The sequence below is a fragment of the Larus michahellis genome, chromosome 1 (genome assembly GCF_964199755.1).
Source record: "Larus michahellis chromosome 1, bLarMic1.1, whole genome shotgun sequence".
NCBI classification, from domain to species: domain Eukaryota; kingdom Metazoa; phylum Chordata; class Aves; order Charadriiformes; family Laridae; genus Larus; species Larus michahellis.
This window is the reverse complement of record NC_133896.1, coordinates 165,917,271-165,933,218: the sequence shown is the minus strand read 5'-3', so window position 1 is coordinate 165,933,218 and position 15,948 is coordinate 165,917,271. Positions and strand designations below refer to the sequence as shown.

Genomic DNA, 15,948 nt, shown 5'->3' with positions numbered 1-15,948 from the left:
GGACTTCTTTTCAACATAAACTAACAAACCTGCGCACACGTGAACGTGCTTTAGAGCTTGTCACGGAGAGCAAAAAACAAAGCCTCTGCGGCTTTAAGGACAACGTATTTTTTTATACTAGCTTAAGAGAACATGAAAGCTGTCAAAATAGCCTGGTACACACAACCCCACAGAATTCATCTTGACCACAAGGAAATATCTGAAAACTGCATCAGAAAGATAGCATAGATCTTGTTTCTGAAAAAAAGAAAGCAATTGAGTCATTGAGTCAAATAGGAATACAATACATTTTCTGGCATCGCTACTGAATATTTATATCAGTGATGAATGAGACTACAAACGAAATATTTTAACATGAAGCTTTGCCTCGTTAACTGCATGATATGCCAAAACACCACCTACTGTAAATCACAGGGTTTAAGACCAGTATTTCTTGTTTAAACATGCTACTTGTTCAGCAGAATCACTTGTGTGAACAAGCATACATTAATGTACACTAACTAGAGCAGTTTCACTATCCAACTGATAGAGTATAATTTAACAACCTCATTATCAGCATTGTAATTTTCAGACTGCTGAAATATCATATTTGTTGCAAATATTATATGGTTTAAATAGTTTAACAAGATTGCCCATTTGACGCTTCTGTCAGATAAAATGCAGATAGACTCTTGTGCATTGACGAACATGCTTTTAATCCTACAAAGAAACTTTCTCTGTCAAATTATAGGTGTTTCAACACTTGATTTATGAACACCATAATTAAAATCCTTATGCCTTAAAGAAAAAACAGCTCTTCATTTTAACAGCAGCTTTCTTTCACATTTTTATCTTTTAATATTCAGAGTTTGCTTTTATATGCTGCTATTAGCTATCAGTTTGGCATTTAATTCCTGGCTGCCAACACAGGAGAATATTTCTCTTTATAAACTGGTCAAACCTCAAAGTCTGGATAAGCACTCTAAGGGATCAATGTTTATTTAATGCTCCTGCAAAGCATTTGCAGGGAAAAAAAGAAGTTTGCTAATTTAACAAGTAGAAGACAATCATCACACAATTCACTGCTTTCTATTTCTAGGAAGGCCAGAATGCTGTAATGTCTGCCAAAATATTTCTCCTCTATGAACTATCAGAACCAGGAGCTTGCAGAGATACAATAAATCTTAAAAAAAAAAAAAAAAAAAAAAAAAGGAAAAAATTTAAAAAGAGCTAGATTTTCATATGCATTTCTGTAGTGGTTCTGGTTCAATTTGAATTTTAGACAGATCTCTGGAGGGGGAAGAGAGTCCTATTTTATCCGAACAAATTCACGCACATCATTCATTCATTCTTACAGCACCCATCAGCAGAGCAGCAGCAGGTTTCAGTTTCCCAAACTCAATGCAATTCAAAATTACACACAATCTCCACTAAAACTACCATTACTGAAAGTGATGCACTTACACATTAGCATCCCTTCTCTAAAGAAACCTCTGTCCCCAAATCCCAGAAAAGAACAATTCATTTACAAGCTAAGCAAGTAATCTTGAATCAAATCCTGAAGCTCGTCAAAACTAGGATCTTCTAAACTATCAGTAAGAAACTAATTTCAAAAGACGGAACTCCCAATTCAAGTCACTGCTGCTGAAGTCATGGTCCCTTTTACCTAGCTTTCTATCAAATTTGTTTTGAAACGTTACAAAACATCTTGCAAAAGAAATTAAAAGGAATAATGGCCGAGGGTCTCCTTGACGGGACCAAAACATAAGACTCTATAGGGTTATCTGACTTTTGGCCACTAATTACAAAGCCAACAAAAGTTCCTGAAGTCAGCATTACATGAAGCTGAAAAGCTTACCGTGTAAAAGATTAAGAGAAAATATTATACTTGCAGATAATGAGGACAACGGAACAGAACCACATTACTACTGCTCAGTGGTGAGGTTGAAAAGTCACTCCTCAAATATCACCACTAAAAACATAACAGATAAATTTTGTTATCCTTCTAACAAGCTGTTGTAATGCTAGACTGGGATAAAACAGATCATGCTGCCCTCTTGTGCTAGACGTGCACAGAAATCAACCCCTTTATTCCTGCAAGTGACACATGAAGAGGAATATATAAAGCATTCACTATGAAGTAGGAAACCTCCACGTTTTCCTCTTTACAGATACCTTGACACACATGCAGTTCCCTTACTGGGACTTGGACAGAAGAGCAAAGGAAGTTTCAAGAGTAAGAGTCAAATTCTACACTCCAAATAATAAAGTAAACAAGTTCTGTCACCAAATGCAGACAAGTCAGATGTGTTAAATCCTAAAATACAACGATGTAATCGGTAACTTCCCATCAAGCTTTCTCTATAGCTGTTTAAGTGATGCCATATAGATATCTAGTGATAAATTTGAATTTCAGTCATAAATATCTGATAATTCTTTCTGAATGCTGGATAACACAATAAGCTTTAGTCACTTAGGATTATCAGCTCAATGGGGTTAGGTTAAGTGCTAAAGGAAGAGACAGTCAGTCGTTTATTAAATAAGGTTCTTCCAATGCAAAACATACTTAAAGCAGTAACATCTAGCTATTTTTAGCTCTATGCCAAATTACAGAAAAGTGAAATCTGTGTACATACAAACATTTTTGGATGGGAAGGGAGAAAGGAGAGGGGTCCTTATATTCGTCTTCTGTCTCAGCTATATAATCCAGGTTCCAAAAATACATTAAAATTCTTGTATCATCTGGGTAAGATTCTCATTACTATTCTCTTTACAACCTCCCCCTCCCTATATATTGCTAATGCAATCTGTAAAGAGATATCTTGGGCTTGTGCCTAAACTGATTCACAAAGTATAATTTTTTTTTAGAAATAAGTCATTTCATTTATTCACCACGACTGATTTGAACTACACTGTTGGGAGCTGACAGACATGTCATGATTCACCACATATTTCCATTTCCTAATGTCGACTCCCTGATGCTGCTCATTAGTCTGTTTCCCCAATAAGAACTATCGAGAGCTTGGGATGCCTATTTATTTGTTTCCTTCCTCAACTTTGGAATGTGGATCACTGCATTCGACATACTGACCGTGGCATTTTTTAATTGCTGATCATTTTTGGAGAAATAAAACAGAAAGAGTCAGTTCAGCAATTGCTTCTGCTGAGGTCTAACAGACCTCACACAAACATGCTGGATGCTTAAACAACACATCTGTAACTGCAATATCAGCTTGGGTAATACGGGATATGATAACTAATAGCTTGGCTATTACAATCGCAACCCTAGAAAAAGGAGCCTTTAATAATTTCAATTTCTTTTTAATATATCTTTCATAATCTTAAGGAAAAAAAAAGAAGAAAGAAATAAAAATACGTCTACTTAAACAAACCTCACTCCAATGCAAGGAAAATAGCATCTGTAAGTTCTAAAAGATAAATACACAATAAAAATAAAAAAAGTAATTCAGACAATGAAACGCAGATGTTAAAAACAGAATTTCAGCACTGCTACATGGTGCAGTTCTGAACGGCAGCATCGTCTCACATTTCATCTTTTCCCTTTTCTTTTTTCCTTTTTCAAAAGATGTATAGATCAGAACAGCAGTACCTTTGCATGCTACCATGACCAAACGAAAGATGAAGGGAAAGAAATATATGCACACTGATGCTGGTCTTCTGTTATAAAATATCTGCTGATAAATAGAAACACACATCTGTAAGTCATGACAGTGTGTGAATACCAGCGATAGGCAGGTTTTATGAATGTCCCTCTTTTACAAAGCACTGCTAATTTGAGCTTCACAGTATGTTACAAAGCCAACCGTTATTTATTACTCTATATTGTCCCTGATATTTAGTCTATAGTTCTGTTCGTTATGATGAGTCGTGTTTACAGGCATTCTTAAAAGATGATTATGTACTTCCTCAAAAATGCAGTTACTGCAGATGCCACACACATACACACACAAAAAAAAAAAAAAAAAAGAGGAAAATCCATCTCTATCTGACAACGAATGCTATCAGTACTATAATTTCTTGTATATGCTCTCGCTAGCTCTCCAGTAACCTCTCTCCTGAGCTTACGGCTTCACTTCTAACTCTTTGCAGTGGCCTTGAATTTGCACTACCACAGACTCGCAGCACAAGTAGACCAGCCTTAAACTTGTGCAGTTGTGTATCATTTTTTTCAAAGGGGAAATGGTACATGTTTCATTCACCATATTACGGACATGAACCTTTTCTCCACATGATTTTTTTTCCCCTGAAAATCTTACTAATTTTAGTAACTACTCTGAAACAGTAACGCTATCCCTAGATACCCTTACGAGCATTAAACAGCTTCTGGAACTATGAGAACAAGCTTATGTTCTTTTTCTTCAAGGGAGTGAAGGCCATCAGAATTCTGTTTCTCCTGTAAGACTGGCTATTAAATCAGCACCAGCCCACTTCCTCACTCTCTTCACTCTGCTCCAGCTTCTCTCTTTTGAAGACCATAAGGATTTGGATTATGGTTTTAAATTGCGTGCTTTATGCTTTTGCCCATTCTGGAAAGATAGTTTCACAGCTACACTGTTTCTCAACAACTGTGAATTACCACACACGCTTAAAATTACTTTCTAAAAGAGCAAATAATTTTTGGACTCAAACTTTCAAAGAAAAGCACAAGAAAGGCATCTCCACAAAATGCATGCTTATACATTCAGCATATGGAAGAGACCCCTGTGTAACACCAGCAACGCAACTAGCAGGTCAATGTACAACAACATACAATTCATTTTTCTATAGACTGCATCTGAAAAAGAGTATGACCAACCATCAACAAGCAGTCAACATTCTGTCTTCGAGATTTTAAAAGACCACATTTAAAGATTTTAATTAAAAGCAGCAACAAATTCCCACAAATGTGCAAATACACTATAAATCCATAATTGCCCAGAAATAATATAGTTAACATAATTAATGAGGTACATTAAATATTAAGGATTTTTTACTACTAAACTTACCTATAGGATTTCTGTCAAAAAACAAGACGGGAGCTTTCAAAATGGATTGAAACATTTTGTTGTGCAAAGTCTGACCAGAATTAACCAGAACTTGAAACACCAGAAGACTTCTTATTATTCCAAACAGTATTGTAGCCACTGTTAAACCTGAAATTAAAAAAACATGCACAGACCACGCATACAGATATGGATCTTTCACAAGGAAAGACTTTAAAAATAAAAATGAACTAAACCAAAGTTTTATTGACTTCTGTATATAGCAAGAATCCAAACTTAAGCCTAGGAACCCAGACTGAGTGCAGAACATTGGCATCTTGTATTTGTCACTAGCTTCAGTTATTATCATAACACCAATTTAAACAATTTCTCTTTTTCGGTTTGAAAGAATTGGTACTTTATAGAAATGCAGGAAGCTTCTGTTAACCTATAAAATAAATCTGTATTAAAACCTTCTGCATAACAGCTCTGCTAAGAAATTCATTTCACAGTGCCGTGTACAATTGTGGCTTGCAGAGGTCACTGCGAAGATTCAACATTTGCCAGCAGGTATTAACCAAGCAATATAATATACATGGCTATTTAGAGACAACCTTGAGTTATTCTCAATCAGCCCAAACCACTCATGCCATTCTTCCCCCTGTAAACCACATCATATAATTTAAATTACGCGTATTTCTTTAACACAGTGTAAGATGCATCCCTTATGCCATGTGAAACAGAGCCCTTCTAGGGAAGTGGTCTGTAGACTGTTTGTCTTTCTTCTGGGCACATCTCCACTTACAAGACAGGGGTGCTGCGGGGCAAAACACGGAAACAAAGAATGATGAGATTGCTGCTGCTCTCTTTGCTGCGTGTAACCTCCATTGTGCCTGCCCAAATTCCCAGTTGATGGAGGTGAATAGCAAAGGTGTTAACCTGGCATTTGGCAGTGCTTCCAGGCTCCAGGTGATGTGCTCCAGAAACTAAGCATAGCTACCACAAGCCCAGATGCTCAGGCCTTGGGGACGCCCTGAAGTTAGACCCTAACTATAAACAAAAAACATTGCCTAGTCTAAGGACAGATTAAAACTGGACGCAATTCAGGTACAGCTATAGTAACAGTGGGAAAGAGTGAGGTTTTATATTTTATGATGTGGTTAAGTCAATCAGGTATTCCATCCTGCTTACTGCTGTATCCTCCCAGGTCGCAAGAAAAGGTATCACTATTTCATTTGTCTGCTCACAGTTTATTGCCCATGTTCTGCGTGGTGCTCTTTTTTAAAAAAAAAGCACGTGGCTGGGATGAGAGCTTGTTTGCCTTGTCCTGACTGCTGTATTTCGGGCCAGGTAAAAGAAAACAACTTTTCCAAGAGTAACTGCATGTACCCGCACAGGAAAGCTGGGTCATGCAAAAAGGGAGCAGAAGAGGTACTAAGCAGGAGGCTGTGGCAGAGCCCATGCCTAACAGCAATCTGTGGGAGCGAATGGAGGAGAGGGAGCACATCCTGGGATTCCCACATTTCTGTACAGCTTCACTCGGGCTTGGAAGCCACTGGAAGCCGCTGGCATGACCCTCACCAAACAAATCACCTGAAAAGAGCTGATGGCTGGGGAGAAGAGGGAGGAATGAGACTCACTTTCAACTCCTTCATCCGGTCTGTCTCATGCCAAAGGTCTTTGCTTTCCCTGTTTACAAGCTCACCACCTCAGCATGAGAGAGACAAGGACTCTTTGCACGCTCACTTTATAGAAAAAGTGTGGAATTGGTACCTCAGTTCTGGCCAACAGGGTTTCTCATTAACAGAAATTTTACTCTTCTACATCTTTGTTTCATAGAAACAACAAGGACTAGGAAGGAATTACCATGGTGATTTTTTCTTTTTCTAAACATTGAGAATCCAAAATAAAAATGTTAGATTATTTTATACGGTTTCAGAGGTTATAAAAAAAGGTAAGTTAGATTATTATGCACTTCACATGAAATGTACTATCTTTTTATAAGTTTTTCAACTTCACTTACAATTTTGTGTAGGTAACTCAATGCTGTCTGTTCAACTATTGCAAATATCTCACTAAGCCATCTGAACATTTCAATATAAAGGTAACTTTTGCTGTTCTGCTATCTAGAACAAAATTTGCCTTAAAAGATAAAATTTTCCATAACGTGGTTTAGGTTATACGGTCAGAGAAAGCCAAGTTTGCCACGCTTAATCATACTGTGCAGTCCACTGGAACAGCTCATGAAATAAGACATTACACAGAGAAAATAAGAGCCAAGTTTATCTGGCTCCTAAATTGTTGCTTCCCAGGCCAAGCACAATGTTTTCTGTCAAGCACTCAGATCATGTGGATTCCCGAAAAAAAACCAAACAAAAAATCCTCTGCCTATTCTCTCTCCTGAGAGATGTTTCTGAGCACATTCAATGCGCACTCCTCTGGTATTCCACCTGTTTTCTCAGACCTATCATTTACATCTCCATCAAGAAATTACCATGCCATACAAAACTGTACATCACTAGAAGTGCTAAACAGAAGAGGCTGAGAGCATATTTCTACATGTGATTTTTCTACGCCAATTTTTACTACATTTCAGAGCAGTATTTTAAGATGTTTGGAGGCCTGAATACAAGGATCAATGCCCTTTTCTGGATATTCAGAAGCATATGGCTACCGACTGAAATGTATTGAAACGTTTTTTAACATCCTGCTTTGCATACCCATCTAAGATGCTTTCTAAAAACTGGTTCTTTTGCTATGGCACTTCAGAAGGAATGTAGCCATGCCAAGTTTTAGAACAGCGCAGAATGAAGATCCATTTCTAATCCCTTTTGCCCGTCCATATAATGACTGAAGATTTAGCTCAATGACCTATTAGTATAGACAATAATCACAACCTTACGGTGACTGACTTTTTGAATACTCAATTCCTAGTTTACTTTCCAAAATCCAGGCAAAGCAAATTAAGAGTCCGCATTCAATGTACTACTTCTGTTAGATTTTTTCATTTTATTTATTCCAATTAATTTAGTCAGGAAGCAAGACTCAGCCTTCTAATCTGTTAAGACATTACTCAGTTACTGCTAGAAATCACATTTCCCCACACTGCCGTTGCTTCACACCTCTCAAAACTGTTTATTACAATAGGTCAGATAAGTTCTGTAGACACACACACACGTGAGTGTGTAATTACCTGCGTAAATTCCCAAATAAAAGTTAAGGTCTAGATGTTCAGTCTCATTTGCTCCATTATTTCCATTTGTTGTGACATTCAACTTTTCTTGGTGATTTGCCCTGTGGAAACGCATACAGAAGATAATGATCATCAAATCACATTCTGCAAATATTCATGAGTATGTTCAACTGTTTCTAGATTCAACTCTGTTGAAATCTTTAGTTCAGAAGTTCCCGTGTACTGATGTTGTCATGCATCACACCACGAGTAGAAGCAATCACAGGCTACACTTCAGCATAAAGTTCAATTTTTCCCGCCCACACACAAAATGAGTGGAGATCAGAAAAAGATCAAGCATCTTCTGAAGTTTCCCAGAAGAGGTTCCCCCCACCCCTCATACAACACTGACTTCTATTAGACAAACAGCACTTGACTGAAAAGTCAGAAATGACTGACCAGTTATTATCACCCACTTACCAGTAAGAAAGCCACCAGTCCTGGAGCACATATGCCACCTTGAGTAAAAGAGGCAAACACAAGAATCATCTTACAAAATGAAAAAAACATTAGAAAATTAAAATTTCCTTGCTATTCTTTCATGTTCTCTGGGAAAACATCACATATTCAGGAAAGTATGCCATCCAGTCTTTCAAGACCAGCAGCGATTTGCAAAGCACATTAGAAGGTACATTAGAACCCTCTACAAAGAAAGAAGTTACCTTAAATTACCTTACATGATAGCAAACTAAAGGAAAGCAATACACTTAAGCAAACAAAATATAGTAGCTCTTCCTAATGTATGTTAATTGCACATTAAAGAACTCATTTTTTCAGTTCCTAAATTTGCTACTAGAGATATTCCAAAATGCTTTTTGATTAACAAACTTTCTGATGTTACCAGTCCAGAAATTTGTGTTTATGGGAGATAATGACCAGAAACAGGGTTGAAGGAGGATGAGAGAAGAGAAGGAGGGAAAAACTCCTACTGCCGCCTTCTTTCTGTGCCGAGAGGTGACTACAAACTTGTAACAGGGTTATTTATCTCAAAATACACCTCTGTTCACATGAATTTAAAGTTCCGGGCAGTCTACTGCAAAGATTTCATCTTGCTTAGCTATCTTTCCAACAGACTCAATTCAAGGACAAGCAAAAAGGAAGTAACATGTCTAAATATATGGACTATTTTTTCCATCCAAGACCAATCGTTTCCATGAAATGAATTTAAGCTTTCTCAGCAGGCAAGAGAGAAAAAGGCAATAAGCTGTCTTCACGCAGCTTCCGCAGCTCACCATTTCTTTCAGTGAGTTTCAAAATAATTTTCCTTGTTTAAGAATTCTTTTAGATACCTGCTACAGTCTGCACTACGCACAGTATTTGCCTGTCCTCTTCCTCACTTTCTTCTTCTGCTAAACAGCGACCCTCCTTCTAGCCCTTCACACAACCTACACTTATCAGCAGACGACCTTTTCTTTCAACACTTCTGTCAGACTCCGTTCTCCCATACCCAGCCGATCTTTTTACCCTCCTTCAACTAGAAACATATTAATTGTTCAGATTTGTTAAACACTGCTTTATACACCTTATTATTTTGTTCTCTATCTCCAAAAATTAGACTGGCTTATAAGTTCTGTGCCACGCTGCCAGTAAAATAATTATTTTACTGAAGTATTAAAATGGTTGAAGAATCAGCACAAGACCTCTCAATGCTGTACCAAAACTCCACATTGATATGTAAAATTTGACGAGTACACTACAAAATTATTAAAGAACACTATGTCTCCAAACATTTTAGCTGAAACATCACAGTAACAAGCATACACTATGTAAAAAAGAAAAAGGAAGAAAGAAAAAAATGCAAAACCAAAATACATTCAATATTATTTGTGGCTCCCAACAACTTACCTGTGCCAAAATATTGAATACTAAAAGTATAAAAATCACAAAGTAATTTGCTCCCGCAGTGAAATATTTTCTGTAAACCCTGAAGTTTATTTTCCCCTCAGAGCGACTCTCCTCTGGCACTACAGCCAGTGCATTTTCAGCCTGAAAAAAAATACAGAATAAAAAGCATCAACCTTGCAATTACAGATTCAGACTAAGCCACTTGAAAGTCATGGTTCATGATTAGCAAACAATTAAATAAGGAGATAAAATGATTGTGCATATAAAAACTTCAAATATCGGAACTATAGCTTTAATGGAAAAAAAAAATAAATCAGTCTCAGTGCAGTAATACTGAAAAATATACTCTGCAAAATGACACTGTGAGGATTTTATTTTGCATTGCATCACAGTATGTAACATGACTTCCTTTACAGCCAGAAATACTTTAACTGACCACTAACCCAGGCTTTTCTTTTCTTATGCACTACCTTCAGTCCTAACAGCTCTGGAAACTAAGGCCTCGACTTGGGAAAGATTCTGTTTTCAGAATGCAAGTGTGGGTAACCTTTCCTTTTCAGAGAAGTATTTGAATACTCTTCTGCAAGTATGCACCAAAATCAATCAACATATGCCCAGAGTAACAAATGACCCATGAAGTGCTAATCACCTCCTTGTAAGGACCATCAAAGCATCTGTTAACAGGGGAAACAAGGAAAATGACAAATGAGAAATCATATTAAGCAAACAATGGATGGGGGACACTGAGAGACAGAAAAGAAAGCAAATCGGACAGGCATAAAGAAGGTAAAAGAACTATTCAAATGAGCAAAATTCTGATTTTTTATTGACCGTATTTGTGATAGAAAAACTAGTGCCAGTTCAATGGACGCATAACACTTGATTTTGTTGTCAGCAGGCATAGCTGTACAAGAGCAGTGGAATCAACAGACCTGACTTAGATGTGAAAAATCCCACCTACTGACTTATAAGAGAAGGCTATCTCGGTTTTTTGTTTCTCCAGGCCCCGCCCCACATCCAACAGCTCTAATGCTCATAAAACATTTGGCACACCTTTGTGGATTTAACAGTGGAGTCACCACTGGGACATTAATATGATCAGTTAAGTTTACTGCATTTGGCCACAATACCATTCCTCCAAAAAGGTATGAAAAAGTCTGCAGTGTTCTTTTTTTTTTTTTTTTTTTTTTTTTTTTTTTAGTTAGATCTCACTGCTTTTCAGTACAGAAAAGAAAAAGAAATAATATATACTCATAGCATAAAGGTGCCAATCATCAGGGACACAGAGGGATTTCTTGTTCCATTTGCTCCACGTGTTCCATGCATGCAGAGCTAGCACAAGCCTAGCAGGGTTACGTGGCTCCTGCACACCAGCAGAAGGCCACCTTACAGAAACAGGCTGCTTTTGCACTGCGCAGACCAAAAGATAACAAGGCAACTGGAAGTCAAGGTGGCACGACACAAAGCATTCTGTTTTCACCAACAGAAGGGCTGGGGAGAGCAATGCGGTGGTGTCCCAAGGTTACCCCCTCAGGGCCAGCTCCAGATGATGCGAGTACGTTAATGCCAGCCATGCAAATGTAGACTTTGTATACAGCCATGGCTTCCGCACCCACTTCCCACAGCTCAGGATTTCAGCGAAAATATTAATTTGAGCTCGGCACTGCACAAACAAACAGAACCCACACAGTGCAGTGGTATTGGCTCTTTAAAGCACCGCTATCAGAGAACAGGATGAAGGAAGCACAGTGCGGTGTCTTTGGACACCTATAGGAATGGCTCCCGCATCCAGCAGAGCTGATGTTGAACCTGAACAAACTGACTCTGCCGGGTTTGAAGAGAGCAGCGCAGAGCTGTGGGATGCCTGCCCTCTGCAGCCCAGGCGGCAGGACTACCAGCCAAGCACAGCGCCGGGCAGATCCACCATGGGCGAGCTCTCACCTGCTAATGCAATCCAACAATCCCTGAAATTCAAACGTGGCAGGGAAAGCCCTCATCGCAGTTTAAGTTAAAAACCAGCCAGACAACAGTTGAGACACGTCTACCCTTTGAGCACTCACAGGTGGTTGTTCCACTGCTCCGTCTTTCTGTGAGTGGACAGAAGAATCCTGGGACCAGACAGAGGACTCTGAGAAGGTTCGGCTCCGGGCAGACTTCAGGTTGGGGGTTCCTGGAACTGATGGCTGTTCTACCTCCTCGTCTTTTTTCAAAAGGGAAGCAAAGTCGATGCCAGATCTCAGGAACTCTGAATAGGTACCTTTCCCCACCATTTTACCCTACAATTAATATAAGCTTTGATTATCTTCATTATACACTTTATGTAAAGGACAATTTTTCCTATCTACCCCTGCTGCCTCTGGGGTTCTGCAGTTGCTGAGTGCGCTTCCCACGGCCGTAACTGAGCTGAAGCCTCTTAACTATCAGTTCCTCATTCAGCAGAGCAGAAACAAGCTGTTCACCCTCTAAGCAGTCCCTTCCCAGCAGCTAACCAGGCCAAGGAGCAAACAAATGGGATGTCAAAAGTCTCAGTTACAGCCAGGTAAGAATTACCTCCTTGGAGATGCTGCAGGACACAGCCATGCAGCTTTAGGACAAGGAGCTGAACCACATACATAACCATCAGCCTTTTTATATTACTGCAGGCTAGGGGTAAACAGCAGCTTGATATTCTGGTCCTCACAGAGCTCTACAAGGAGCAACACAGAACATTTCCGCACTTCCTACAGCTCTATCACAAACTCATCTCTAGAAAGCTACTGTAATGTTTAAAGACATCTGAATGGGAGGAAAAAGATGGCCAGTGTCCTTTTTTGTAACTTTGTGATGCATCAAAAGCAATTTGGAGCACTTCATTACCCAACCTTAAAAAAAAAAACAACAACAAAACAGATGAAGTTTCTGTATTTCCCCTCTACCCGTGAGTATCTGGTACAGTGAAGTTTGGAACCAGTTTTGTTAAAGGGCTGTTCATTCTCAAAGGTATCGGTGACCATTTGTCAGCCTTAATTTAAAAAAGGGACTGGTTGCAAAATCAACGTAGTTCTTAATTCACACAAAAGTGTAAGAAACAAGAATAAAAGCAAAGCATTAATATAGTCTCAAAATAAGTTATTATCTTACAGTATATTATGCATATGTAAAATGAAAATCAACATGTAAGATTATGTAAGATTCAGAAACAGATTTTTCAGGAAAGGTATTATACGAAAAATCTACTTATTTCATTAATAACTATAAATTTTTAAAAACATATTTTGTCATTAGTAGACAGAAAATATATTTACAAACCAAAAGTAAAAATCTCTAACTAGTTGGGTTTGGTTTTTTTCACTCTTAGATTAAAAAGGATAATTAGAAAGCACGTGAAATATAAAAGTATAGACACTGAAATCACTTACATCTTTTAAAATTAGAATCTGATTTGCAGCACGGAGATATTGCAACTGGTGAGTGACCAAAACAGAGATCTTCTGATGTAAGGCCTGACAAATACATCTGCAAAGAGATGGAAGAACTAATTAAAAAAATGAAGTGTCCTAAAACATTTTTACTATTTCTGGAAAACCTCTTCTATTCAATTATACAGTGTTTAAAATAAGAAAAAAAAGACGTGCATGCTTATTAGATTTATAAAAATTACACTTAACACACATGTTCCTTATTTATCTTTTTAAGTTTTCAGGGTAGGGGGGAAAGAGGAGGAAATACCTTAAGGACATTTCATTCAAATTGTCTTAAAACATCCTCCCAACAAACGTACACGTCAAGCTGAATTGCAAAGAAGGTATTCAACAAAAATTATACTAATGGAAAGAGAAAGCAGGGCAACATACTGCAGACAACTGTGGAAAAATACAGCCAATAGAAGTAACTTCTTTGAGATGAGCTTTGAGAGCAGCTGTAACAGTGTGCCACTGAGAGTTCTGGAGAAGTAAACAGTACTGCTGATCTGAGCTACATCCAGGTATGTATTGAGGTAGAGGAGTGAGATCCTTCAACCATCTCTGACCTTCTCCCGTAGAATCAAGGCTTACCTTCCTCTCCAGTACCTTATCTGCTTACCCCTAGAGTCTTCCCCAGAAGTTTGGGATTTGGAGAGAGAAGTGAAGAAGGGACTGGGCACACCAGAACCAGCCAGCAAGTGCAGTTCAATCCCATACGGTTTTAGCAGAAAAAATATCTCGTATCTTTTCCGCAGAGCCTTGAAAGGCCACCAGAGCCAAATGCCACGCCCAAAACATAGCAGTGGAGCAATGGTTTACAAGTGCAGAGATCTGCAAGCAAGCTCTTCACGTACAACAGGGACACCACAGACACAACTGAGTATCCAACACCACCAATATTCTCGTTGCCTTCATCCCCACAGTTACACAGCAGGGAGACAAACCCTTCGAGAGGACACCCCTTTCTCAACTACTCGCTATCTTAAGAAACAAGGAAAACTGATATTGTCTAGAACTGAAGTGTCCAGTGAAGGTGTATACATTAGCATTTGGATCAGGAGTGCCTTTTTGAGGATCGTCTCATGGTTGTCTCAACTCAATCTGCTGCTGCGCATACTGTTGAGTGGTATTGGGGCCCAGTAACTAGACTTCTGGACAAAACCAAGCAGGAACACACACTTTGGTAGCACTTCTCATCACTACTCCGCTGACAAGGAATGGAGCCTGAAGGGCTAGGCTGCAGATTGCTCAAAGCAGAACCTTCTGACCTGCACCAGGACCTTGGCACCGTGTGTTTTTCTCCACAGGTCCACTCCTGTTGGGCTCAATTTCGCTAACACAGAATCATAGAATCCTCATGGTTGGAAAGAGCCTTTGAGATCTAACATGCTAACTCCCATTTGGTAACATGACAGAGGAGGGTGGCACTCACCACAAAAGAAAAACAAAGAATCACGCACACAGACAAATTCTCTCTCCCCGCATTCTCCAGAAAAACACAAGCAAAACCACAGCAATCCAACAGTACAAATTCAATGCAGAAATGCAGATGAACAGCAAGGGGAGTCAAGGCAGAAAAAGAACGCGAGCTTCACACCAATAATATATTGTTCACTGTGTTTCACACGTTCACATTATATGTCCAGTTAACTCCCTGCACAGCTTTTAACATCTACTTTATCACTCCTACGAAGACTGTAGGAAGCAGAGTTCTATAAAATGGTTAATACTAGTACTTGTCAGCATAATTACATGCAGAAAGTATAATACAGTGTTCCAAATAAACTCTGCAGTAAAATGAAGTTAAAAGCAACCTCTTCCCGAGGAAGTTATATGCTTGCTATGCGGCATTCAAGGAGCGACTATAAACCCACGACGTCATTCTTAGGTGGCCAAGATAACAATTAATCAAGGTACTTGCAGCAGTGTAACTATTTGAGCAGCTGCCACTATTTATACAGCACGCTCTCTCTGTGGGAGCATTACTGTGGTGTGGTTACTGTCCATCCTCCGAGCAGTCACTGAAACAAGTCCCAGGGCAACTAGAGCACCAGCTGAAGACACGCAACAAAACATAATCTTCAACAAAACCTATCCAGAGAACTGGACAAAGATCAGAGAGGCTACAGGATATTTACTCGCCTAGCAGGAAAGCTGCCAGAAGAAAATATATCAGGTATTCACTGTGAAGAGACGTAGCTTTCCCTTACATAGTCCTGCAGCCTATATACGCCTTTGATCACTGAATTTCCCATGTGCCAGATGTATGTCTAACAGCTTACTGGGACAAACTAGGCACTAAAAAATCCGATGGCTGAAAACCTTTAAACCTTGATCCTGAGTCACAACGATCCCATTGTACTTTAAGTTCGCATTTGGAGGGGGAAAAAAAAGAAAAAAAAAAGAGTGGGTTATCACAGCATCACAGCAAACCAATTAGAACTGTCAGAGCTGTCAGCACAGCATC

At 38.9% G+C, this 15,948-nt stretch overlaps 1 protein-coding gene across 3 annotated transcripts in view; it reads right to left on the bottom strand.

The window, feature by feature from the left end:
- Window positions 1–15,948, bottom strand: part of ABCC4 (ATP binding cassette subfamily C member 4 (PEL blood group)) — a 154,027-nt gene that overhangs the window by 87,331 nt on the left and 50,748 nt on the right. For all 3 annotated transcript variants that reach the window (XM_074562976.1, XM_074562968.1, XM_074562960.1), the window contains 6 exons: window positions 13,437–13,533; window positions 12,099–12,314; window positions 10,039–10,179; window positions 8,614–8,651; window positions 8,155–8,255; window positions 4,986–5,132 (listed from right to left, as the gene is read on the bottom strand). In XM_074562976.1, the coding sequence (XP_074419077.1) occupies window positions 4,986–5,132; window positions 8,155–8,255; window positions 8,614–8,651; window positions 10,039–10,179; window positions 12,099–12,314; window positions 13,437–13,533 (740 nt within the window). The remainder of the gene's footprint in view (window positions 1–4,985; window positions 5,133–8,154; window positions 8,256–8,613; window positions 8,652–10,038; window positions 10,180–12,098; window positions 12,315–13,436; window positions 13,534–15,948) is intronic.